This window comes from Cucurbita pepo, chromosome LG20 (genome assembly GCF_002806865.2).
Source record: "Cucurbita pepo subsp. pepo cultivar mu-cu-16 chromosome LG20, ASM280686v2, whole genome shotgun sequence".
Taxonomy (NCBI): domain Eukaryota; kingdom Viridiplantae; phylum Streptophyta; class Magnoliopsida; order Cucurbitales; family Cucurbitaceae; genus Cucurbita; species Cucurbita pepo.
This window is the reverse complement of record NC_036657.1, coordinates 2,583,242-2,610,228: the sequence shown is the minus strand read 5'-3', so window position 1 is coordinate 2,610,228 and position 26,987 is coordinate 2,583,242. Positions and strand designations below refer to the sequence as shown.

General features: G+C 35.5%; 3 protein-coding genes across 3 annotated transcripts; 1 reads left to right on the top strand and 2 right to left on the bottom strand.

Annotated features, from left to right (window-relative positions):
• Positions 1-2,105: 2,105 nt before the first annotated feature.
• On the bottom strand, positions 2,106-5,717 carry LOC111783050 (receptor-like protein kinase HSL1). Its single transcript, XM_023663927.1, has 2 exons — positions 2,874-5,717; positions 2,106-2,773 (listed from the first exon to the last, which is right to left on the bottom strand). Exons 1-2 carry the CDS (start codon positions 5,488-5,490, stop codon positions 2,382-2,384), a joined length of 3,009 nt encoding a protein of 1,002 aa, XP_023519695.1. The 5' UTR covers positions 5,491-5,717; the 3' UTR covers positions 2,106-2,381.
• Positions 5,718-12,948: 7,231 nt separating this feature from the next.
• On the bottom strand, positions 12,949-16,379 carry LOC111782616 (pentatricopeptide repeat-containing protein At5g46100). Its single transcript, XM_023663398.1, has 2 exons — positions 16,162-16,379; positions 12,949-14,470 (listed from the first exon to the last, which is right to left on the bottom strand). Exon 2 carries the CDS (start codon positions 14,418-14,420, stop codon positions 13,002-13,004), a length of 1,419 nt encoding a protein of 472 aa, XP_023519166.1. The 5' UTR covers positions 14,421-14,470; positions 16,162-16,379; the 3' UTR covers positions 12,949-13,001.
• A 394-nt stretch (positions 16,380-16,773) lies between these two features.
• Positions 16,774-26,859, top strand: LOC111783080 (glycogen phosphorylase 1-like). Its single transcript, XM_023663960.1, has 22 exons — positions 16,774-17,502; positions 18,401-18,515; positions 19,064-19,164; positions 19,737-19,828; positions 20,083-20,218; positions 20,321-20,389; positions 20,557-20,658; positions 20,905-21,003; positions 21,225-21,335; positions 22,328-22,534; positions 22,760-22,867; positions 22,996-23,091; positions 23,173-23,229; positions 23,707-23,853; positions 23,939-23,998; positions 24,109-24,213; positions 24,389-24,550; positions 24,770-24,843; positions 25,276-25,399; positions 26,019-26,110; positions 26,226-26,346; positions 26,426-26,859. The coding sequence occupies exons 1-22, from the start codon at positions 16,840-16,842 to the stop codon at positions 26,576-26,578; spliced, it is 2,994 nt and encodes a 997-aa protein (XP_023519728.1). The 5' UTR covers positions 16,774-16,839; the 3' UTR covers positions 26,579-26,859.
• Positions 26,860-26,987: the final 128 nt, after the last annotated feature.

Genomic DNA, 26,987 nt, shown 5'->3' with positions numbered 1-26,987 from the left:
ACATTAATAACTACACGTCACAACACATTATATTCTTAATTTTCGTAATCATTTTAAGAGTAAGGTAGGGTTAGGTTGAGTTGTAACCCTATTTTTGGATTGGTCGGATTGACCCGATAAAATAATGTCAACCCACGACCTGACCTAAATTTTTAGTTTTCTAAAAATTCTTCTCAACCAAAAATATATATATAAAGATTGGATTGGGTAGTCGAAGTTGGACGAGTTCTCAAATTGTATGTGTAACAGTGGTATCATAGCTAGCGATGGGCTTGGGTCGTTACAAATGGTATCATAGCCAAACACCGAACGATATGCCAGCCTTCTCGCTGTTCCCTGAAGGGGGTAGACACAAGGTGGTGTGCGAGTAAAAACGCTGGGCCTCGAAGGGGGTGGATTGTGATGTCCCACATTGGTTGGGAGAAGAACAAATATTCATTTATGAGAGTGTGAAAACTTTCCCTTGGCAGACATTTTATCTAACTTAAATCTGAAATATGTCTTCAATGGTTAAAAAGTAATTTCATATGAATTTTATACTTTTAAACCTAATTTTCAAAATTCAAACTGATATTTTCAAAATTTCTTAAATTGATAACTGAATTCAATATTACATAAATTGACTTCTGCCATACCCTTAAATAATGGTTGACTAATTAATTTAAACGCATTACAAAGTTAATTAAGTATTGGCGATTGAGTTCCATTTGAGGATGATTCATGTATTTAGCGTACTACGTTAAAATATTCACATACATTACACAAACCTAAACTATTATTTACACATTAATTTAATATTGTGTACGAGGTAATTTAAAAAAATAGATTAAATATAGAATTGAACGGATTGTATTCCGTCCATCAATTTTTTTCTTCCATTGTCTACAACGACATCGTAGTCTAGATGTTTCTCACACTTGTCATCGTGAGTAACAATCTAAATACACGAACACACAGGAGTCTATCAAGTTCGTGATTACAGTGATTGAATCCTTAATCAAGAATGTTACATTAATTCAAATTGATAAATTAAAAGTTTATGATGAAATTAGATTTGAAGTTTTAAGTTTAATGTTTAAATGGGTGAATTGAAATCTTCTCTTTGGATGTTGATAACTTGCTCTTGGGCCTACTCCACGGCCCATATAAAAGCCCATTAACAATAGGGTAATGTGGGCCTGTTGGGTGCATTCCTTTTCTTTTCTTGGATTAAATTTTTTATTAAAAAAAAAACCCTTGAACTTTTTCGGTTTAGGAAATCTTTTTATAAATGTTTTAAAACTATCAAACAATAATTTAAAAGAAAGTATAATAATTTAAAAATATTTATGAAAGAATGTTATGTGAAAAAATGAAAATAATATGACACGAAAGACTTGTCGAATTTAAGTGTGCAATTCCATCCATTACCAAACTAATACCTACTGATAGGATATTCAAATTAAAATTTGTAGGATTTTTTATTTTATTTTATTTTTTTAATTTTAAATTGAGTTTCCACATGAATGAGCAGAATTGATTTTTAGGATAATATATATTAAATAAGTCAGGGTCCTTTAATTTTTAGGGTCCCATATTTAAAAATAAAGGCATATAATTTCCTTCTCAGTAGGTAACACAAGTGAACCATTTATTTGTTTTGAAATAAATCATTTTTCTATAAGAGGGCGCTTTCTTCAAAATAAAATATAAAAAAAGGGGTATTAATTGAAGATGGGAAGAGGCTACCAACCAATAGAAGCTGCTTAGGTTGTCACAATCTAGGTATTTAAAATGACCGAACAAGAGTCTAGATAGACAAGTGTCATGATGTAATTGAAGAGTTTTGTGTATCATAGAACGCACAAAAAAAAAAAAAAAAAGCGNGTAAATAGGAACCTACTCAAAATGAAGAAATAATAATAATAATATTCTTAATTAATAAAGAAATATCCACTCACAACTATTTGAATAAATACAAATTCCAAAGTAAAATTATATAATATATATTTTTAGGGGGTAAAAAAAAGATGATAATGCGACACCATTGAAAAACACTACTTGAATAAGCGTGATTAAATTGAAGAAACCAACAACGTTGTAAACTTTATTTGAAAAACTGTGGATAATAAATAAATTAAGCTTATCCAGTTTTTTGTCGGAACGAGAAAAAAGACAGGATTTTTGACGTTTCTGATGTCATCTAAACAGGATCTTCTCAAAAATACTTGAAGAGAAGAAACACCTTACAATTCTTCTGAGAGACAGAGAGAACCAACAGCGTATCAGCAAAGCAAACAAATTTACATATGATTTCAACAATGCTGCTGCTTCCTATGTCTTCTTCTTCCATTCAAACAAACCAAACCCACCCAGAATATTGGAAGAAATTGTGTTTTGTTCTACGCTACACTTCCCTGATCCGAGGAATCTTCGTAATAGTAAGGAGTTAGCTTCCCATCTTTATTGTTGGTTTTCAATTGGTTCTCTGCCCCAACTTCTTCCAGCATTTTCACCACTTTTCTCATTGATGGCCGGTTGATGGGAAGAGGGCTGGTGCATAGCAACCCAATGTTCAGCACTCTGCATATTTCTTCCTTGAAACACTTATCCAGTTTCGGGTTTATCACCTCGTCGATCCCGTCTTGATCCAACGTGAAACACACCCATTTCACCAGGTCTTTCTCTCCGAACACTGGATCGATCGGGAGCCTCCCGGTTATTAGCTCCAGGATCACCACGCCGAAGCTGTATATGTCGCTTTTTTCGTTGACACGGAGTGTGTAAGCATACTCTGCAATGCAAGATCAAGAAAGGACTATTAGATTGAGGATTAACTATGGAATTTGCTTTTTAAATCACACCAAGTTCAGTAACTAATTTGATTTACTAACCAGGCGCAATATAACCGCAAGATCCTGCGATTACCGACATGGATTTAGGCCCTTTCGCTGTTGAATCAATGACCTTAGCCACACCGAAATCGGCTAACCGTGCTCCAAAATCGCTATCCAACAAGATATTGTTCGACTTAACGTCTCGATGAACGATTGGAGGGGTGCAATCGTGATGAAGATAAGAGAGTCCTTTTGCAGCATCCAAAGCTATCTTAAACCTGGTAGGCCAATCAAGCACTCCTTTTTTACTGCTATGAAGCAAATCTCCCAAGCTTCCATTAGCCATATATTCATAGACCAAAAGCTTGTAGTCTCTTGTAACACAGCAGCACCATAACTTCACAATGTTCTTGTGCCTAATCTTTCCCAGAGTATTGATTTCGGCTTCGAATCCATAGTCTTGAAGAACTTGACCCTTCTCGACATCGTTGCCTTTTTCGCCCTCTTTCCTCGTCCCTCCGAACAGCTTCTTAACAGCAACGGCCTCGCCATTGTTGAGCACAACCTTGTAAACTTTACCAGAAGAGCCACTGCCTATGATGTTATCTTCATCCAGACAATCTAAGATCTCATATTCACTGAAATCCAACTTGTGGAAGGACATCAATGTCCATTTCCCCTTCTCCATTTCTCTCTTTGCCGCCTTAAACTTCCTGTATTTGAGGTAAAACCAGACGACGCCGACGATAAACACGATACCGGCGAGGAAGAAGATTGATAGTAACAACCAGAGAGAGCCTACGCTTTTAGCTTCTTCACCTTTGCTGTTGCACAAACTTCCCAAATGTCCACACAAATCTGGATTCCCTAAAAAGCTATTTCTGTAGAGTTCCTTAGCTAAAAATGGGGGAAGCTCACCAGACAAGTGATTGTTCGATAAATTGAGCAGATTGAGCTTCAAATTCTGTAGTCCGACAGGGATGTTCCCAGAAAACATGTTTCCCGACAGATCAAGGTAATTGAGAACCGGCAAGTCCCCGATTTCTTCAGGGATTTCGCCGGTGAATCCATTGTGTGCCAAACTGAGTTCGTTGAGATTCTTCCACGACTTGATTCCACTGGGAAGTTCCCCAGAGAGTTCATTATTTCGAAGATCCAAGCTCGAAAGATGCCCAAGATTCACAAGACTCCCTGGTAATGACCCACTGAGTTTGTTATCAGTCGCTAGCAACTTCACAAGATTGTCCAACCGTCCCATCTCCGCCGGTAATGTGCCGGTGAAGTTGTTCTTAGAGATAATGAAAATCGAAAGGTTCTTCGCAGTGGCTATGGCATCCGAAATATTCCCAGAAAATGAGTTACTCACCAGCTCCAACAAATACACATGTGGGAGCCCCCAAAAACCCGCCGGCACCTCGCCGGAAAATCGATTGTAACCCAATCGCACCCTCGTGAGACTTTTACACTCACTTAAACTCGCCGGGATCTCGCCGGAAAACTGGTTGTTAATCATCAGAACTTCCTCCAACGCTCCCTTCTCACACAAATCCCCCGGGATTTCACCCGAAAACTGGTTGTTAGAAACATCAATCCATCTCAATGGCGAGTTCTTTCCAAGATTTGGCGGTAAACCGCCAGTGAGACGGTTACCGAACAGCCTGAGTTCGTACAAACCCGGCGAGTTGGCAATGCTTTCCGGTAACTTCCCCTCAAACTTGTTCTCGTAGAGATTAAGACTTTCAAGCGGCAGCTGACAAAGCTCATCCGGAATCGACCCAGTCAAACCGTTCATCGACGCGTCAAACAGTCGCAGTGAGGTCAGATTCGAAAACCCAGAAGGCAACTCACCGGTTAACGAGTTATTATACAACTCAATCTGAACCACGCTACTCAAATCCGTAAGCGACCTTGGAATCGGACCATAAAGATTATTCAACGCCAAGTCCAAATCAGTAAGCCGCTTCAACCGACCAAGAGAGTTCGGAATTTCCCCAATCAAATTACACTGAGTCAGCCAAAGCACCTCAAGATTCGTCAAATTCCCAAACTCCGGCGGGATCCGACTCGGCGCAAACGGGTTGTAAGACAGGTTCAACATCTTCAACGACGTAATATTACCGAGAAACGCCGGCATAGGTCCATCGAGAAGATTAAAAACAAGAGACAAAACCTCCAACTTCCGAAACCGAGCGAAACTGGGCGGAACATCTCCGGAGAAGTTATTCCCAGTCAAATCCAAATAGCGAAGGTTGGGGAGATCGGCGATCGAACTCGGCAGCGCGCCGGTGAGGAGATTCTGAGAGAGGTCGAGATGCTGGAGACTGGAACAATCTGAAATAAGAGAGGGAAGGGACATGTTGATGGAGTTGTTGTAGAGGGAAAGGAATGAGAGATTCTGGAGGCGGCAGAGGAGGGTGGGGAATGGGCCGGCGATGTTGGTGTTGGAGAGGTCGAGGGAGTGGACGGAGTTGGTTTGAGGGTCGCAAGAGACGCCGAACCAGGAGCAGGGAGTGTGGTCGCGGTCGTTCCATGAACGGAGGGAGGAATCTGGGTCGTCGAGGGAGAGCTTGATGGTGTGGAGGTAAAGGCCTTCTTGGGTTAGAGAGAGGGAGAGGAGAGAAGGGTTTGAGAGGAAGGTGAAGAAGAAGAAGAAGAAGAAGAAGAGGAGAAGCATTGCTGTGGTGCTTCTCTGATCTCTGAGTGTATGGAAATGGAAGTGGAAATTGAAATGGTGGGGTTTGGGGTTTAGGGTTTGGGAATGAATCTGGGAGAGGAGAAGTTTTAGAGAAGAAGAAAGGGTGAGAGCTTTGGTTCAGAGCTCCTCCTGCACACACCCAGAGACAGCGGCCATTAGAGAGAGCACGAAGAACATTTAATTTCTGAACGATTCTTTTTTTTCTTTTTTTTTTTCTTTTTTTTTTTTTTTTTTTTAACGGATAGACTTGGAAAATTTACAAAATTTGCTGGTTAAAATGGAAAAGTCTAACTTAACCTCCTTCAGATTTATATATTCTAGAACTGAAAAAAATATTTATATATATATATATATATATTTTGTTCCAATAAACTAATAAAAATATTTCAAATTACTTTTTAAACTTTTAAAAATTTCAATAATACATTTAAATTTTTTTAAATCCGTTCAATAATATTTTAAATTTTAAAAAAATAAATAAGGAATAATATTTTGTTATAAGAACATCCCACCTTTCAAAATAGTTTCAAAATATTTTAACTAAGAGTATTTTTTAAATTTGTATTGTTTCAACGAAGTAGTACAGTATATTTGTTATACTTTTTAAGGTATTATTAAAATTTTTAAAAATTTAAGAATATTATTTAGACGGAGTAAAATAGTATTTTTATTATTTTAGTTTTTTTATTTTAAATAATATCTGAGGGTCTTTTTATGTTTTTCTTTTTGTTTAATTTATGGGTCCCACTCTCAAATTTAGTTAAATTTGATATTTTTAAAATATTAAATTTAATTAGTGTATTTTGAAAAAGGGACTATTTTGATCCCTATTTACAAAAATTTAACACGAAATAGTTAAAAAAAAAATGGTAACTTTTAAAAAGTAACATGAACTAAAATGGTCGTTTTGTAAGTACATAGACAACATTAAACTAAATTGAATATTTTAAAAATATTGGACTAAATTTAATTGAAGGGTAAAAAGACTAAATATTTGGAAAATAAATAGACTAAATAAACCAAAACTGAAAACAATATTAACTAAGATTAACTAAAAAAAAAACATGTAAATAATTATTATTTTAAATAGGGATTGAAAATTAGTTCAAACATAATGGGTGAATTCTTTCAGCTGTATTTAATGATTTGGTAAAACATAAGTATGTGCATTAAAATTTGCACGTGTCAGGTTGATTTGATTATAAATGTCTTGTTCTGCTTGTTATAGTAACCATGAGAATTAAATTTTTTTGGGGTATCATGTTAAATTAATTATTATTGTCTTGTTTGGTTTGTTATGGTAACAATTTGAATTAAATGTTAATTTTATTATTTTTGTCTTCTTCTATTTGATATAGTTCGATTTTTTTTTTTAATTTTTAAAAACAATTTAATAATTATAAAATTCTACCGTGGTAAATGGTTTAAATAATTGCTGTCGTCCATAATTGTAGCCTTTGAGTAAATCGTAAGAAAACAATTTTATCATTGTAAAAAAAAAAAAAAAAAAAAAAAAAAAAAAAAAAAAAAAAAAAAAAAAAAAAAAAAAANATATAAAAAATGTCTGTTATTCTAATCATTAATTAATAAATTAATATAAAATCTCCCCAAATATATATGGATTTAGAGAAAAGTGACCATAGGATCTTTGGAGTCTGGGATGCAATCGGACGGCTGGTGTTGCATTGAGTTGATAGCTTAAAGTAGATTAAATTCCTCTCTATTTATCTTTTAATTAATTTGTTATTAAAAATATTTTAATTTCTCTTTCCTCATGAACGTGGAGTAAGCAGTTTCACGTGTCCCCTCACACTTTTTTAAGTTTTTTTTTTTTTTTTTTTTTTTTTTTTTTTTTTTTTTTTNTTAAAAATATTATTGAAACTTTATGACATCAACAATTTTTATGGATATTTTTATATATATGATTGTTAGACGAATACGACTCCCCACAATAGTATGATATTGTCTATTTTAAACATAAACTCTCCTGTCTTTGATTTGGGTTTCTCCAAAATGCCTCATCAAATGAAGAAAAATTATTATTTGTTTATAAACTTATGATCATTCTTTAAATTAGTCGATGTGGGACTTTGATTGTCAACGATCATTATCCTACAAAAGAAAAAGGAAAAAAAAAGAAGCGATAATTAGTGATTAGATGCGGTAAATTTGATGATGAACAATGAGAACAAAGATTTGGCTCACTGCATTTTTCAACGCCTGTTTCTTTACTTTTACCTAAAGCATTTTTCGCAATCATTTTAATTATTTTATCTATTTTTGTCAAGGATTTTAAAAAATATATATATATGAATAAATAGAACAGTGAAAACATTAAATAATAAATATTACCTCTTTGGGATAAAAATAGTTAATCATAAAAGAATTTGAGACAAAGATTCCAGGAAGCTACGGAAAAGATTTTTTATTTTTTGACACATTTTCCAATGGTAAAAAAAAAAAGTAAAAACTGTCGCGTCAGTTTCTTCCCTCTTTTGACCGCCTCGGTAACTCTCTCTTAAAATGGGTGTTATTTAGTACTACTATAAATATATTTTATTAAGAATCAAACTGGAACTTTATTTTATAATTTTAATTCATGTTTTTTTTTTTTTTTTTAAATATTTGTTTGGGTTGAACTAAAGAAATTAGTTGGATTATATTTTAGGTTACAATAACTAATCATTATTTGTAATGGAAAAATGTTTTCATTCTAAAATTTATGTAATTAAAGAGGAAAATTAGAGGAATGGCATGCTCTATAGGATGCACGCAAAAACAAGACAATATTTTTCGTTGGAATTATGTTTTGGAATTTTTTATTTATTTATTTATTTTTTAAGAATATTTGGATTTTATAGATCTAGTTTATGCTAAATCTGAAACTGTCAATTGCTAAAATGGGATCCACGTCAACTACACAAACACACCACGTGACATTATCTAAAAAAAAAAAAAAAAAAAAAAAAAAAAANTACTCTTTTTCTATTTAGAAGAATTTACATCTAAATAAAAAATAAAGAAAATAGTCGTAGATTTTTCTATTAGCTAAACGAGGCTTTGCATGCTTTATATAAATTTATATATATCGAAGGAATGTAGGTATTGGTATTTGATATTATAATTTTTTTTAAAATGCTTTCTTATTCTTAAAAAAATATTTAAAATTTTCCTCATCCCAGTCAAACCATTAATTTATAAAATTATTACCATTTTCTGTAATCTTTAGTTTAATTTATTTTTTAGTGGATCATAAGGTTAAATATTTTAATCTTGAATATTATGTATATACATATGTGTTTCAATTTAGGGTATAATGTCTTGATTGTATAATGTCTTAAGCACAAAATAATGTCTTAAGGGTCATTGTCATATGAGAAACTAAGCACCAAAGCTCTTAAAATTATTTTCTTATTTTTTATTTTTGGCGATAGAGATGTGAGTAACTGTGGTCCAAAGACCTAGACCTCCCTCAGTTTCTCTAGTCTTATCAAACTATTTTTTATTACTTTAAATATAGGACAAAAAATAAATAATAAAGACTTCAAAAGAATCCGATGACCCACAGGTTACGATCAACCCAAACTGTGGTTTGAGTTGAATTATACCTTTCTTTTAAGTTGAATTTGGTTTAAATAAATAAAAATTTAAGCTTGAACTAGTTTATAGGTTTCTCTAAAATTATATTCAACTTTATTAATTAAAAAATATATTTTTTTTTCTATTATGTATTTATATTATATTATATTATTTTATAATTTTATGATTTTTTTTATTATTTATTCTGTAGTCCTATTGAGAATAAATTTTAACTATTTGAAATGCAATTAAATCCATTTTCAAATTGAGTGGTAAATTCTAATTAAATATTTAAAAATAAATGAATAAATAATATATGAACTAACACTGAAATCAATCCAACCTAAGAAATGTATAGTTTGGTTGAGCTGAGTTGAATTCATGATTGAACGAGAGTTGTTTAATAAATAAATAAATAAAATACAAGATCAATATCCCTAAAAAAATATAAATATTTTAATCTTTATTCAATTACGAATTTATAAACACTATTTTTACAAATAAACTTATTTATTTTCGTGTAATTCTACCCATACTTTAAAAACCAAACTAACTTTTTTATTAAAAAAAAAAAAAGTTTTGATTGAGAATTCAAATAGTTTTTTAGATTGAGTGAAAATAGACACGAATTTCAAAAAGTAGAACTGATATCGCTATCAAATTCAAAAACAAAATCGCTATAGAAAGCATTGAGGCGAAGTTGTGTGGGGTCAAATTTGAAAGTATGAGGCAAGAAAAATGGGCCAAAATCATTATAGTAAAGATTGATTTAGGCCTAAAAAGGAACAGTAAAGGCAATAATGGTGGCTCCAACCCCAACCCCAACCCCAACCCATTTGAGTTTGTTGTTTTCATACAATACAACCATAATTCTCCTCTCTCTTCCATTCCTCACACCTTTCTTCAGGTGCATGCCACCACTTTCTCTTAGATTTAAACTCTATTTCTAATTTTTCTTATAATTTTTGTAATGTAATGATCATAACATGATATGATGTGATATGAATATTGGAGAGTAAGATTTTGAATATTTCTGATAATGGAGTGTCAAAATCAAAGGCAGTTCAAAAATTGGGGTACACCAAAAAGTTATTTTGACCAAAGAAAAGATCCAAAAACCTTGATGGGTAAGTGACTGATGGATGCCTCTGTTTGTACAACACAAGAATCAAGTAATCTCAAACTCTGGCTTGGAAGACAGAACATGAGGTTCAGATGAGTTCAACCTTTTAAAATCTTCTTTTTCTTTTAACTTTCCTCCAGATCTTAAATTGTGAGGCTTTTCTTTCTAAAGCCGATCTAAACACAGGGAGATAGAAAATGGGCAGATAACAAAAAAGATATGCTCGATGATTCTGGAGGAGGCTTTATCCTTTTCTATGATTGTATGAAATGAATGTCTATAAAAAAAAAAAGGTCATCATACCCACTTTTGGGCTTGCCAACTAGTCCTTAAATTGAGGGAAAAGTGCTAAATGCAACAAACAAACTCATTACCAACAAAGCCTAAATCAGAAAGGGCAGCTGACATCAAAATAAAGTTTTGGAGTCTACCAATTATTACCATTCATAGAGAGAAAGAGAAAGGGAAAAAAGCGAGAAGAAAAGGAATGCCCAAATAAATATTTTAACATACCTTTGTGTGTGCCAAAGAAGGATGGTCACATTCAAATTGCCATTGGGACAACTCATCATCACACTCTTCACACCATCTATCTGCAAGAATGTTGTGAGTCAATTTTGGCACATAATCACTCAACATAGGGAAGGCGCAAACCAATCAAGACAGTCAATTATTGCAAGCGGGAATATTGTAAAGAATTGCACAACAATATTAAAAAGAAAGAAACATACTGGAAGTTGCTTGTTAGGGAGAGGCACATGGCTGCATAATGAAGGCCTCCCACTCCCACTACCATTACCACTCAGTCTCTGTTGCAACCACCAAACGCTACTGCTAGTTTGTGGTGAGTCAACTTGGTAACATTTACATGTTCTCGGATTGGCCAATGAAACTCATAGATCATGTCATGGGAGCTATCCAACCATTCGACCAAGTTCTTTAATTTGCTTGTTCATTAGTTATGATCACCCCCTCCCTGCCCCTCCTAAAAAGAGAGCAAACTAATCATCTTGGTAGTTTTATGATCTTGGTACACGTTATAGGTTCAAATCATCATAACCATATTCTAAACAATTAAATCTCTCATAAATTTCCTAATGCGTACTATGGTAAGGTAAAAATTGGGGCTAATGTTGATAGAATTAGTCCAAAGGCAAAAATCTAGCTCAAAAGCTCACAATTATCCACGATGAACTCAACTTCTTTCTCATATCCCATACAGTACAGTTCAGAATGCAGGGGTGCTCATAGATTCATAGTAATTTAATGATGAGCCATCTATAGACAGTAAATACAGTTTCCTGGTTTTTCAACAGAAAACTCTATTGTTACTACTTTTAGGAGATGTTAATTAATCGATAGAATAAAACTCAGGTGGGATGGGATTCATGTCGAGAGTTCACAAAGCTGGATCTATGAAGCGCTAGCAATGGATTTTAAATGACTAGTCATTTGCTGTTTTTTGCAAAGGCAACCGATTGAAGATCATGAAAACAATAACTTAATAGAATATAGAAACACCAAATCTAGAGTAGCATCAATGATTCTAATGTTAGTCACCTATAGAAAGTGTAGCATGCCACCTTACTTTTTTCCGAAATGCTAATGAGTATTTCTGTATACATGGAAAGTCAACCAGCCGAAGCTAAAAGAAAATGTGAAAGCATGAATGTTCCATAACATGTACAAAGCCTTCAAATTACCATGAAAAAAGTAACTTGTAATAAAATGATAAAGTCTAGCATTGTCTGTCATGTTATGTCTCTACTACTACAAATAAGTCTTTGGAGAAAAAAAGGGGGAAATGAAAAGGAAAAAGAGGCAGAGGAGGCAAATTACTTTAATGAGAAAAATGTATATGTATAATGACCCAGATCCACCGCTAGCAGATATTGTCCTCTTTGGGCTTTCCCTTTCGGGCTTCCCCTCAAGGCTTTAAAACGCGTCTGCTAGGGGAAGATTTCCACACCCTTATAAAGGGTGATTTGTTCTCCTCCCCAACCAATGTGGGACATCACAATCCACCCTCCTTCGGGGCCCAGCGTCCTCGCTGGCACTCGTTCCTTTATCCAATCGATGTGGGACCGCCCCCAAATCCACCCCCCTTTGGGGTCCAGCGTCCTTACTGGCACACCGCCTCGTGTCTACCCCCCTTCGGGGAACAGCGAGAAGGCCGGCACATCGTCCGGTGACTGGCTCTGATACCATTTATAATGACCCAGATCCACCGCTAGCAGATATTGTCCTCTTTGGGCTTTCCCTTTCGGGCTTCCCCTCAAGGCTTTAAAACACGTCTGCTAGGGGAAGGTTTCCACACCCTTATAAAGGGTGATTTGTTCTCCTCCCCAACCAATGTGGGACATCACAATATGCGAATTAGTTAAAAAAAGATGTGGGTGTTTAAAAGCAAGGCTAATAATACGTACCATGCACGGTGAATGCAAGTGGTAAGTCGCATGGCTCTACACCAAATGCTACCTACAAGGCTACAACAATGTCTAAATGTAAGGATATAAATGGAACAAGACAAATCATCCCAATTAGTATGCCAATGTTCTGTTTGGCTTCCCATTGACACCATGATTGTGTAGAAAATACCATTGAGAAGTCTGGAAATGTTGTTGAGCTGGCTAACGCTGTTTTCAGGCGGACAAAAGTTGGAAAGTAGAAAATAAAAGAAAGGTATGCATATTTGTCCAGGGAGGAAAAAAAATTCAAGGTGCAGCTGCACAAAATGAACACGAGCTCATGAAATGCAACTTTTAATAAATATTATAGACCCAAGAGATCAATTCATCAACTCAAGTTGCAGCAATTTCATAGCATCACAAGCTTTTCTTTGATCACAAAAACAATTAACCACGGTACTCCACATTTCTCTCTCAGGGATACATCCATTAATCACCATCTCATCCAGAATTCTAGAAATTTTAAGAAGATCCCTTTTGTTACAGAAGCACTTTAACAACGAATCGAAAGTATCAACAGTGAGACTAATACCACGTGTCAGGACACTGAGATATAACTGAAATGCACGATTTGAGTCATTGACAGTGCAGAGACCGTGAATTACTCTGTTATGTGTCCTGACATGAAGGCTCCATGTTACTCTATTAGGTGTAATCCCACAAAGGACCATCTCATCCAAGAAGTTTGCAGCTTCTTGGAATCTGCAAACATCACAGAGGCAATTCACTATTTTCCCATACAATCCGGCATCTGGTGTCAAACCTTGAAGTTTCATTCTGTCAAGAATCTCTAACGCTTCATTTAGTTTTCCTTCCTTACAAAGTCCATTAATCAATGTGCTATAACTGATCATGTTGGGCCTCAAGCGTTTTTGGACCATCAGCTCCAAGAGGTCTCTAGCTCGCAAAGAATGACCAGCCTTGCAAAATCCATCCATTAGAGAACTGTAAGTAAATACATTAGGTTCAATACCCTTGCTCATCATATCTTCAAGTAAGTCCATTGCTTCATCCACATTGTTCAACTGACACAGACCATGTATCATTGAAGTATAGGTGATGACTGAAGGTGAACAACCTTTTTTTTCCATCTCTTGCAATAATTCCTTTGCTTCAACAATGTTTCCAAATCTACATAACCCATTGATCAAAGTCCCATAAGTATATGAATCAGGTTCACACCCCTGATTAGACATTTCACGAAACATGTTCATAGCTTTATCCATGGTTCCACTATTCTTACAGAGGGCTTTGATTAGAACATTAAGAGAAGCTACAGTAGGAGGAATACCCACTTTTCTCATATACCTGTAAAATCTAAAAGCCAAATTTAATTGATTTTCTTCAACAAGAATGGCAAACACTGAAATGTAAGATTTCTCTGTAGGCTTGCAATGGAAATCCTGCATTTTATGGAAAACTCTAATGGAATCCAATGGCCTATGGATACGACCATAAGCCCTACAAATAGAAAGAAATATATCCTCAGTGACATCAAATTTCTCTTCCTTCATCCTATCAAGAAGTGTTTCTGCTAACCTGAACTGGTTTGCGGAAACTAACTTCCTAATCATGAGCCTAAAAGTATTGAGATCATGCTTAAAACCATTTGTATACTCGGCTGTTGCAGAGTCAAATATGAGAAGTGCCTTGTTTATGTCTCGTTCCGCTTGGATTAGCTGTTCAACATGAGCAGGTGTGACTGTTTTTGCCCATTTAAACATAGCTTTACTGCCCATTGTTCCTCTCTTTCTTAAAGCATCAGACTTTCTAACTTCCGATTGAGAACCTGAACACATGAATCTTTTTCAATATTTTCAAGTTCATAGTTTCACATGCAAAGATATAATCGTAGTGCATATAAATTCTTCGAAGTTTGAAGTTCATTAAAAGATGACAACAGATGCATCCAACCAATGATTCACACCACCAACGTTTTATTGTTTTAGGGAATAGAATACAACGTGCATTATTACCACACTGTACATTAAGCATTAGCATTTCAGAACGTATCAAGTTTCTTGACCATTAATGAAGGAAACATTTGCTACTATAAGTAGTAAAACACCCGGGAAAAGAATTACAAATGGGGATAAATTTGTTTAGTTCTCAGACTAACCGGATGGAAACTCACACTTTATGAAACTAGCGAATGAATATTTTATTGAAGTAAAACCACAGAAATATCAATAAATAACCGGGAATCAAAGCTTTGCTCCCTTGTACCTGGGGGCACCCACGCCCACTCCAAGGCATCTTATGTTTATTCTTGTAACGCTCCATACCAAGGGTTCGAGCTAAGATTTGGAATTTGGATTCGACATCTAATAACTCCGACGTTCTCCTGCATCCCTTGCGATTTGAGCACGTTACCGACTTATCTTGAACTACTTTTAAGAATGAGGACTATACCCACAAACTAACACGGGTTCTTTAAGTATGCTTTGTCCTCACTCACATGTTTTCGAAGAAAATTCCTAAAAGATCACCCAATATAGAATTGTTTTTAGCCAGACACTCTTAACTTTGGATTCATATGATTGAACCACCGAAAAGGAATGTGCAACTTGTTGGTATAGGTAGTAACTATATTCTTTTAAACATTTCTTATCCATCATATCCTTATGATCACACTCATTTAGGTGTGGTATTTGGTTCATTTATGTACCTCTCCTTTAATCGGGCATCACAACTTAAAGAAAAATAAAACAATATAGTTAGTCTATCCCACAACTGCACTATCTCAGAAGTCATCTTAGCCTGCAAAATACAAACCGATCACTCCACTGTTGAGTAAGTCTACCTGTTTTGGTTTTCATTTCTATAGAACCTTTTTAATTGAGAAATTAATAGGTTAGCTTCACTTTCCATAATTTAAAGGGTCAGGCTTTGGGCGTAGCAAGCTATGGTCGAGTATAGTCTTTGAGTCCTACGGTGGTTTCTCTCTCAATTGATTTCGTCCCAATCTCCTTCTCTCCCATTCTCTTTCTCTAAGCATTGGAAATATTTCATCCCACAAACAAGTTAGCTCTCTTCTTGGCTTGTTGCACTTGGTAGGATTAATACCCTTAAATACATTCAAAGTCCTAAGCTTTTGTCCTTGGCCCCAACTGGTGTATTTTGCCCTTGAACGGCCTGTTTCTGGGTTTGCTCTGTTAGACTATTGTTCCCGATTCTAATGTTCGCTTTGTTCATCTCCTTCCTGTTTCTGATATTCGTTTTTGTCTTAATAATATCACGTAAATTTTTTACTATTCAGCTTAAATTTCTATATCAATCTCTTAACCCATACATTTTCCCGCAAACTCGGTTATTGCAGTCCAACCAATCCAAAACGGTCGCACACAAACTAGTATCAGAATCTATTTTCTTCTTCCATAGAACTAGATAAAAATCTGAAAAATAATCATTTCCCAACATTTTTCATCTGTTATTTCCTACAGCCCATACAGAAATTTTCGTACAGAAGAGGGGGCGTACCTGTCTACGGGATGCAGATCTGGATTTGGCTAGAGTGAAGTGAGAGATTGATAGATGCAGTAGCAGGGGAGAGGTAAATTGAAGAACCTCCAGCAAAGGCAATGGCTGAACTCTGAATCAGGTAGACGTTGAAAGGCTGCAGAAGCAGCAGCGTTTCGTAGGGCGGCAAGGTGATGGCAAAAATCCCGGTCGATAAATGTCACAGAGCCTTAGGTTATAAATTCTTCAAAATAGAAAAATAATAATAATAGACCAGCAATTCTACCAAAAAAAATATTTTATATTTCAATTAAATAAAAAATAAATATGGAGAAATTTTCGAAATTTATATTTTAATAATATAAAATATCGTATAAAAATACATAGATTTAACCAATTTAAGAAATTCTTTAGACCACGTGGCTCCACGGGATTCGTAAGATGGACAGATCAACGGCCTCATCGACGTGTCAAAATACACGAGATGTGCAACTGTTTATTGATCTAGCAAAACCATAAAATACTGACACGTGTACAATTGATTCGGTCTAAAAGTCAACAACCTTTCCCAAATTATCTTTTTTTTTTTTAGTACGAACATTTTTTTTTTAAAGTTAATTATGCTGTGAATCATTATATTATCTCCAGAATTCACTGATTCAGCCATTTCGATCCGGCAACCGAGCTTCAATTTCTGAAATGTCTGCATTGTCGTTACCGATTATCGGAGCTCCGGTTCGATCAAGCCTTTCCCTCTCGTCCCCCACCATTCTCTTTCCCCCGTTTTCAGTTCGCGCCAAGAATTTATCTTCGCGTTTCTTCATATGTCAGGCCTCTAATGGAACTAATCCCACTAGTGAGACTGTTTTCGCAGTGCCAACAATATCAGTTGACAACTCTGAGGAGGATGAGTCCACCTCATTCGTGATTCGGGCCCGCAATCGAATCGGTCTCCTTCAGGTGATCACCAGGGTTTTCAAGGTCCTCGGCTTGCGCATTGACAAGGCTACTGTGGAGTTCGAGGGTGACTATTTTACCAAGACGTTCTTTGTAAGCGATTCGCATGGCAATAAGATTGAAAATCTGGAGAGCATTGATAGGATCAAGAAGGCACTGATGGACGCAATCGGTGGCGATGACTTGACGATCTCCACCGGACCTGCCACTCGTGGCATTGTGGTGAGAAAGCCTGGGTTGTTGTCTTCCTCACTGGATCGGACAGCGAAGGCGGAAAGAATGTTTGAGTTGATGGACGGGTTCTTGAAAAATGATCCAGTTAGCCTTCAAAAGGATATTCTCGATCACGTTGAGTACACAGTTGCCCGGTCTCGCTTTAGTTTTGATGATTTTGAAGCCTACCAGGTAATTCCGTTTAGCTTATTTTAAATTCCAAACAAAAAGATTTTCGAGTACTCAATTCAAGAATGGGTACAAGATATAGCGATTTTCTTGAACCGGAGTAGAATGCGCCTACTTCTGGAACAAATAGATTCCTGTTGTTTAGACATGTAATCATGTGAAACTTCACAGATTTGACATTCTCTTGGAGAAACGATAAGCTGTAAGCTTTGACCCACGAGTTGATAAGCAAATTGGAGTTCGGAAAAATATTTTGGATGTATCATTGAATCTGCTCATGGCTGCCATTGTATAGAATGACAAGGTGCTAGTTGAACAATCTTAGGAAAAGATTGTACAATTACTCAGGCTTGACCCACAATTTTCTCTACCATGTTTCTGAGTTGATGTGTGATCGATTTTATTTCCTTCAACATGTCAAGGTCTAGTCTGACATACATATCGAACCTCCCTTTATAGAAACAAATGAAATTTCAAAGGCAACGAAGTTCTGAAAACATAAAAATAAAACTACAGATATCACACATTCAAAAAAGATTTAATTTAGTAAGTTCAATACAAGAATGCGCAAGAAAATTATGTATCATCGACAGTTCTAATATATTTCTCCATATGTCATATTCTTATGACGTATTAAAAAAAACATATTTATTCTAGTATTGATTTCAAACCCTCTAATTTGTTAAAATATCAATGAAAATATTGGCATGTAAATTTGACTCCATGGATCTTGTGTTGCGACCTTTTCCTTGAATAATTAACAGGGTATTGTTGTAAGAAAAGCATCAAAATCATGAGTAATGTTGTAATAGTTTTGGCAAATTCTTTCAATTATTTGTACTTGAATTGACTCTTCTTTTCATCGTTATTTGATAATTAATTTTGAAAGTGGTGTTTGTAGGCTTTGTCTCATTGCATAAGAGATCGATTGATTGAACGATGGCATGATACTCAGATACACTTCAAGAGGAAAGATCCAAAGCGCGTATACTTTCTCTCACTTGAGTATCTTATGGGTATTTATGCACTTTTCTGAGTTAACAGTTTCCTTTTACAATTCCAGTGTCGTTTTCTCTATCAGAATCTGGTAATGTGACAAAAAGGTTTTCATTAAAACTAACCATGGTTTCAGCCATAAGGTCTTCTTTTAAGGACTTCTAAGAGACGTCAAATTGTGATGTTTTTTTTGAAATGGAATGTAGTGTTTGCTAACTTCTCTCTGAGTTCTCTTTTTAAGTCCTTTAGTATGATGGTGTTATCTGTCAGCTGATGTTGTTAGATAACGCTTTGATCTTACTCTTGGTTACATTTAAACTGAACTAGTGCTTTGGACTTTTAGTTTGCTATCTAATCGTTACTCAATCTGGTTATATGCTCTTGAGGATCATTGTTGTTGATTTTCTCACATTTCCATCGTCTCTTCTTGTCCTTCCCCTGCTATCAGTTATTTTCTATAATTGTATTTTAGAGAACGTTCTATATTCTTGAATTGCCCTCATGTTTTTAGTCCTTACTCTTTGGTTCTTGACTATTAATGCCAATATAAAGCTTTATTTGAAACCAGGCCGTTCTTTGTCAAATAGTATTATCAACCTTGGTATCCGTGACCAATGTGCTGATGCTCTGAGCCAGCTTGGTTTTGAGATTGAAGTTCTGGCAGAACAGGTTAGTGCATACTTGGTAGTTGTCTTAATCTCTGCAATCTTAGCTTTCATGAATGGTTTAACTCAGTAGATTTCTAGTCATTTTCTTCATCTATATTATACTATATATAAATTATGGTACTGAAGAGACTTTATGTTTATTTTCATTTCCCCTTCAACTTTTTTTTAATTTTTTTATTTTTCCCGTCCTTTTTTTCAAAATGAAATGATAATGACAAACAAAACAAAATTAATTTTACTCGCATATGTTAATGGACTAGTACTAGAATGACCAGCGTATGTCTGGTTAAGCTATTACAGTGTTAAACATTCTCAGATTTTGCTGAGTTAAGTTTGGAGTTATACTAGAGATCGTGAAGACTTACTGGCTCATCATTGTCAACCTCAATCTTCCAAGTTGTGTTTTTAGCAGGGAATAGGGATGAGGTTGCTGTTGGCCTCTTCTCTTTCACCCATGGATTTAAGAATTTCCAGGCTTTTTCCTGGTTTAAATATCATATGTTGTTTCTTGTTTACCACATTTTATCGTACCCTACTTCGCTTTCTTATGCTAACTGTAACCAATGTTTCCAGGAAGGAGATGCTGCCCTTGGCAATGGTGGCCTTGCTCGACTTTCTGCATGTCAAATGGATTCTTTGGCAACTATGGACTTTCCAGCTTGGGGGTATTACACCTTGAGATAAAATTCTAGAATTTCATGTATATGAGTAATTATAATTATCTTCATACCCATAGTACAGTATCAACTGCAGTTGAGTATATAAGAGTATGAATTTGTAATTGCACTCGATCTTCAATATTCTTTAGAAAGCTTTTGAACTCCTTGTCCTCTATGTAGTATGATGAAGTAAATTCAGCTATTATGGTTTCTATGTGTGTGAATGTGTGATACTGAAACAATGTTGTTTCTATTTCTAGCTATGGACTACGATACCAATATGGATTGTTTCGTCAAGTCATACTAGATGGCTTTCAGCACGAACAGCCTGATTATTGGTTGAACTTCGGGAATCCTTGGGAGATAGAGAGAGTTCATGTAACATATCCCGTCAAGGTTTGCGAATGTCACATGTCCCATATTTTTGAAGCTTTCCTCTTTTTGTATGTCTGAAATTTGCATAAAATTTCCAACTTACTGTACGTGATGCTGGTTTAGTTCTATGGTACTGTTGAAGAGGACATTTCGAATGGTGAGAAGTACAAAGTTTGGATCCCTGGTGAAATGGTAAGAAACGTCATTCCTATTTCAGGAGTTCTGTGTTGTTTATTTAATGCCTTTTCCTAGTTTCTTCTTGAGACAACTAATCGTAGACTTTTCAAAACTACACCCTACCCTAAGTTGAAGGACTCTCAAAACTATATCAGCTGAGTTGTCTGTCTCAATTATTTTAGGTTGAAGCAGTAGCCTATGACAATCCTATACCTGGTTACGGGACAAGGAATACCATTACTCTCCGCCTTTGGGCCGCCAAACCAAGTAATCAGCATGATATGGTAATTACTTAACACCAATATCCTATTGAAATAATTCCAATGTATATCTAGTATCATACGTATGAAAAACTCAGCTTTCACATTGTTTAGCTGCATATATTCTTCATTGCATCATAAAAATATGAGCTCTTTCCCAATAATGAAGATATAACAGTTTATTATACTCCATTGGGCAGCTGTTTTGGAATCTTTTATTCATCTCTGTTAAAAAAATGGCCTAATGCTGCAGAACAATGTAATTTCCAGGAAGCATATAATACTGGGGATTATATTGATGCTGTGGTAACTAGGCAAAGGGCAGAAACAATTAGCAGTATTTTGTACCCAGATGACCGTTCTCATCAGGTTGGTTTGATTTTGATTTACGTTTATCATATCTTTTTTATACTATTGTTATACTACTCAATTATAGAGAGAACCAAGACATTGATGCTATTAGATGTGCATTTTTTTTTTCTTGACATTATTAGTGCTTGCAATTAGTTTTTTCTTGTAATTTAATTCGTTACATGCTCTAGTGCTCCTCCATTGTTTATATGTTCACTCTATCAGCTTTTGTCTTTCAGGGGAAGGAACTGAGACTGAAGCAACAATATTTCTTTGTCTCGGCATCCTTACAAGACATCATTCGCAGGTTTAAAGATGGTCATAAGGACTTAAATCAGTTTCCTGACAAGGTTATAATTCCAGTAGTTACTTTAGCTGTTGAGATTTCCTTCCATTTCTTTGAAAGACAAATTATAAAACCGAAGGGATTAACATGCTTGTTTTGAATTAAATAAATTATTTTTCATTTTTAATTATTTTCTATCTTGTTTGAGAAGATATGTGATTTTAATTAACTGGTACACGGAGCCCAATATGCAATTGAATGGGATTTCTCCTGGTACTAGTAACAGATATACATTCTTGGAATTTAATGAACCAGTCTACTATGTGTATGTTAAAATTGGAGGTGGAGTACAATTAATTTTGTATTTAAATTGGTTGAGACCTGCCTCCAATTGTTCAAGAAGCGTATTACTCTCCACTTTTTGAATTATTCCTCTTAGGTTGTTATTGGATACTGCCATATCTCTTCCCTCTAGCCTCCCAGCATATGTTCTCCTCTTAATTTCTTTAATAGACTTGTCTTTTTGTATTTTTAACTGACTCCTTACTTGACCAAGCACCCTCCCTGAAATTGGAATTCTCAGGTTTTTGGTTTTTAGTTTTTCCCGACATAACGATTAGAGTCTGATGATCGAAGAGTTTGTCCTCCATCTACCATTTTGGGAGAGGGGTCGTTTCTTATGGCAAGCTGTTGTGTGCACCGTAGTGTAGGGGCTGTGGGAGAGAGGAGCAATTGAATCTTTAGAGGGTGGAGCTGGATAGGGTCATTTGCTAAGGTCATGTTTTACTTTGGGCATCAATGTCAAATTCTTTTTGCAATCATACTTTGTCTCGTTTTGGTTAACTAGAGTCCCTTCCTATAGCAGGTCTCCTTTCTTTTCTGAACTTGATTTTATTAGATACCCTTCTATTCTTTTCTTTTTTTCTCAATGAAAGTGTGGTTCATTATATTTTCTTTTAAGTGTTGTGCCCACTTTACGTTTGTCATTTTCTAGCAAACACAGAATTAGTAGCCAGCTTTACATTTCCATAAACTGTGCCTACTTCTATGTATTAGGTTGCTCTGCAACTGAACGATACTCATCCGGCTCTTGCAATACCTGAGGTCATGCGAATACTTGTTGATGAAGAACGTCTTGGCTGGAATAAAGCATTTGACATAACATGCAAAATCTTTTCATTCACAACTCACACAGTATTAGCTGAAGCGCTGGAGAAGATCCCTGTTGATCTGCTTGAAAGTCTTCTCCCACGGCATTTACAAGTATGTTCTGATCATCGTTGTTTGTTTTATCACAAATTTTGTTTTCCTTTGTTCTGGTTCATTTGAATGATAAAGTTTAATGTTTGAGAGTCAGCAAGGCTTCTTGTCCTTTGTATTCCTAGTGTTGTCTTAATTTTTTTCAACCACTTTCTTCTTATAATATCTCTTATACTTAATTTAAGCTAGATAAATTTTCACAAGCTTACGGGGCGTTGTTCTTGTTAGATTATATATGACATAAACTCGTATTTCATGGAGGAGTTGAAGAGAAGGATTGGTTTAGACTACAATAGGCTGTCCCGGATGTCAATTGTGGAGGAAGGTGCTGTGAAGGTACTGCTAAACCCATCACAGTTCTCTATTGTGATGAAGTTTTCATTGTCGGTTTTCACATATTTTTTCTGATTGTTTGGATCGTGTTATTGAAGAATGTTGCAAAGTTATTAATTTTCATATTACAGAGTATTCGTATGGCAAACCTGTCAATTTTTTGTTCCCATACTGTGAATGGCGTATCCAGATTACATTCGGAATTATTACAAACAAGGGTATTTAAGGTATTGCAAACTTCATCAGCTTTTAAGAGACTTGATGCTCGGCTGTAAGGCTATAGAGTTGACATCTGAACATCTTTGCAGGACTTCTATGAGATGTGGCCAGAAAAATTTCAGTGCAAAACAAATGGAGTAACCCAGGTAGATTGTAGTGATCTGGCAAATATGTTGGGATGTGTCTGATCATTTCTTTCTTTATTGTTCAGTATGATTGGGGGTCTGGCAAACATGATGAATGCACCTATTTCACTTTTCTTTAGCGAATTAAATATGAGCAAAACTATTTATTAACTATATCAAATAAAACTATTGGCTGTGTATGCCACGTATTCCAATAGTTTTGGGATCTTCCATATTTTCCCTGGTCATGAAGATTGGTTTTGAGTCATAATTTTACTTACGTCCTAAGAAATATAATGCTCCTTTGATGTCATCTTGATTATTAAGGTCATAGATATGCTTGTTTGGTTATTTGTTCACCACCATAAGTTCATATATTCCACGTGTATTTGGAAAAATCCTTGTTTCTCTCTTTCTTGTTTTTTGTTTGCTGAGAAGATTTCAAATTGGATTCCATGAAAGTGCTTGACTAATCTGTTCGATGACTGATTTCCTCAGCGTCGCTGGATTGTGGTAAGCAATCCTAGTTTATGTGCTCTCATCTCAAAATGGCTTGGGACAGAGTCTTGGATACGTGATATTGACCTTCTAATGGGCTTGCGTGAATATGCCGCTGATATTTCCCTGCATCAAGAATGGCAAATGGTAATTTATTACCCTCATTCTCTCGAAGTTGGATTGACTACCTGTTATGGATGTTGGGTCTCATTCTTGTAGCGTGAACTTTTAGGTGCGGAAGATAAATAAAATGAGGCTTGCTGAATACATTGAAGCAACAAGTGGCCTCAAGGTGGGCAGATATTCCATATTTTATCTCTAATCTCTACTTGCTTGTATTTATCTTCTTTATCACGTGTTGCTGTATTATTGTGGTAATACCTCGACTCTTGACTAATGCAGGTCAGTTTAGATGCAATGTTCGATGTGCAGATAAAAAGGATACATGAGTACAAAAGACAGCTGCTGAATATAATAGGCATCATCCATAGATATGACTGCATAAAGGTAGATTGGAACTGTGATAGTTTACCTTCTTTTTTTATTGGAGAAGACGGAATGCCATGTCAGTTTTAAGGACTTATCTTCAGCAATCTCATAAATTCCATGCCTTCGGTCTCCTTATTTTATTTTCACTGTTATGGAACTTATACATTGGTCACCACTTATTTGCTTATTGCAGAATATGTCAAAGGATGACCGGAAGAAAGTAGTACCTCGCATCTGCATAATTGGAGGAAAGGCTGCTCCTGGTTATGAAATGGCAAAGAAGATCATCAAACTTTGTCATGCTGTAGCAGAAAAGATCAATAACGACAGTGACATAGGGGATCTTCTAAAACTGGTAAGAGGCTTTTCTATGATCTTCTAAAAGATTAATAACGTCAGTCACATATCTCAAGTCTTCTGCTAGCTCAATCCTCTATCTTGTAGATGTGCAATAGTTATGTTTCTTCTGCTAGCTCAATCCTCTATCTTGTAAACGACCAATAGTTATGTGTCTTTACAAATACCTCCTACGCTTCAACTGACTTTCACCTCTACGACTTTTGAAATAATGCAGGTCTTTATTCCTGATTACAATGTATCCGTTGCTGAAATGATAATACCTGGTGCCGATCTTTCGCAGCACATAAGGTTGGTTGATTTTATTTTGATAGAAAACGGAACTTTTATGAAGAGAAACAGGAGAACTTTGGTCACATAATAATCACAAACTAGAAAAACCATACTGGGGTGAAAACGAAGGCACCCCGTTGCAAGTATTCTTCCAATGATCTACAATAAGAAATGCAGGAATACATTACTTCTGTACAAAAATAATGAAATAGTTAGTCGTGCGACTGTATCAATGAACTTAACGATTTTAAGTTTTAATAATTTAAAGAATGCGTACATGAAAAAACTGATAATGTGGCTCAAATTAAATTCAAAGGAATTTCTATCCTGAGTTTGTCACCGAAAAAGTCCCATCTCTTTCATAACTGAAGTATATACAAAAACCTCCACGAAGCTTTAATTTCTTCTTCATCTTCTTTGGTGCATAAGATGCAATAAATTTTTATGTAGTACTGCTGGACATGAGGCATCAGGCACTGGTTGCATGAAGTTTCTTATGAATGGCTGTTTATTATTAGCTACAGCAGATGGATCTACGGTTGAAATAATTGAAGAAATAGGGGAAGACAATATGGTGAGTTATCTTTCTCATAGTTTATAGCTTAACTAGAGGTTCTTAATTAAACTTTATCTATATTGAAAAGTTTCTCACCCAATCATCCTGCTTTTAGGAAATTGTTGGTTCTTGCAGTCAATGAATCAAGCTAGGAAAATGTTTAAATAACTGGAAGTTAATGCCTCTGTTGAAGTAGTTGTATAATCATTTCATACCATCTTTTTTCATAGCAATTATTTCCCAAATGCAAATTACAGTCTCACATTATCTCCGTGTTGTTAGGTTATCAAAATCTTCTATCACGTCTCTAAGTTGTCTTAGCGTTAGAGAGAAATGGAACTGATATGCCTCTCAAAACTGGTCTAGAATCTTGATAAGTACAGTAGCACCTTGTTTTTTCCATCTGCTATTGGGATGTTTGATCTTTCTCTTTTTGCATGATTAAGTCAATCTTACCCATACGAGTCATCTCCAAGAATTTTATGAAGGCTGACTGCCATTCCCACACACCATCGCATCTGGAAATAGAAACTATCTTTTATAAAAGTTTTGGCTTTTCAGATGTCAGAAACCTTGAGTGCACTAAGTTTATGTCAGGAAATAAGGATTTACGATAGTTCCAATTTATTTGGTTCAGTTTTTATTTGGAGCAAAGGTGCATGAAGTTGCAACATTGCGTGAAAAAGGAACGACAATTAAGGTGCCTCTACAATTTGCTCGTGTTGTGAGGTATACATACAATCTCTCTCAACTGTTATGATCCACTGGGGAATGCACAATGAGCTTACCGTCCTCAATTTTTAGAATCCTTTTTTTATGTTTTCTGTAATGCTTTGCTTTTAAGAATGGTTCGAGATGGTTACTTCGGCTTCCAAGACTACTTCCAATCATTATGCGACACTGTCGAGGGCAGCGACGATTACTATCTCCTTGGTGCCGATTTCGAAAGCTATTTAGAGGCACAGGTATTCCTTTGGTGTTCAATAGGCTTTTCCTCGTAATTTGTTTTACAATGATATAATGATCAATTGCATTCTACCCCAGGCAGCGGCAGATAAAGCATTTGTTGATCAAAAGAAATGGACACAGATGAGCATCCTCAGCACTGCTGGTTCGGGTAGGTTCAGCAGTGACAGGACCATCCAAGATTATGCAGAGCAGACATGGGGAATTGAGCCTTGTAGATGCCCTTTATGATCAGATCACCTTCTGAAAGAAGCAAGGAAAGTTACCATCATGGAGAAGCGCATCGACCCAACTTTCTGTGCACTGCACAGAGAAGAACCCATTACGATGTTATTGAGTCTCATGCTTTCCATCTGCCCCAATAATGTGACCTCAGAATCTAACTCCAGAGGGAGAGATTGTTTCTCTCACTTCTCAATCTTAGAAACACGGAGTTCATTTTCTAACTTGTTCCATTTAGGATCCATTTTATAATTATTTGATTTTTTAATAAAGAAAATCAAGCTCAAAAATGGTGTAATGCTCATAAATGATTTTTTTTTTGAAAATGCTCATAAATGAGAGTATGATACTTGAAAAGAGTGGAAAAAGATTGAATGAATAGAAAAGAGAAACAAAAAAAAGATTGATATTTAAGAAA

Coding starts and splice junctions, on each gene's coding strand:
- LOC111783050 (XM_023663927.1), bottom strand. CDS start 5,490: ATGCTTCTCCTCTTCTTCTTCTTCTTCTTCTTCTTCACCTTCCTCTCA. Junction 2,774..2,873: donor TTGCGGTTATATTGCGCCTG/GTTAGTAAATCA, acceptor CTTGCATTGCAG/AGTATGCTTACACACTCCGT.
- LOC111782616 (XM_023663398.1), bottom strand. CDS start 14,420: ATGGGCAGTAAAGCTATGTTTAAATGGGCAAAAACAGTCACACCTGCT.
- LOC111783080 (XM_023663960.1), top strand. CDS start 16,840: ATGTCTGCATTGTCGTTACCGATTATCGGAGCTCCGGTTCGATCAAGC. Junction 17,503..18,400: donor ATGATTTTGAAGCCTACCAG/GTAATTCCGTTT, acceptor TGGTGTTTGTAG/GCTTTGTCTCATTGCATAAG. Junction 21,004..21,224: donor CAGATGACCGTTCTCATCAG/GTTGGTTTGATT, acceptor TTTGTCTTTCAG/GGGAAGGAACTGAGACTGAA.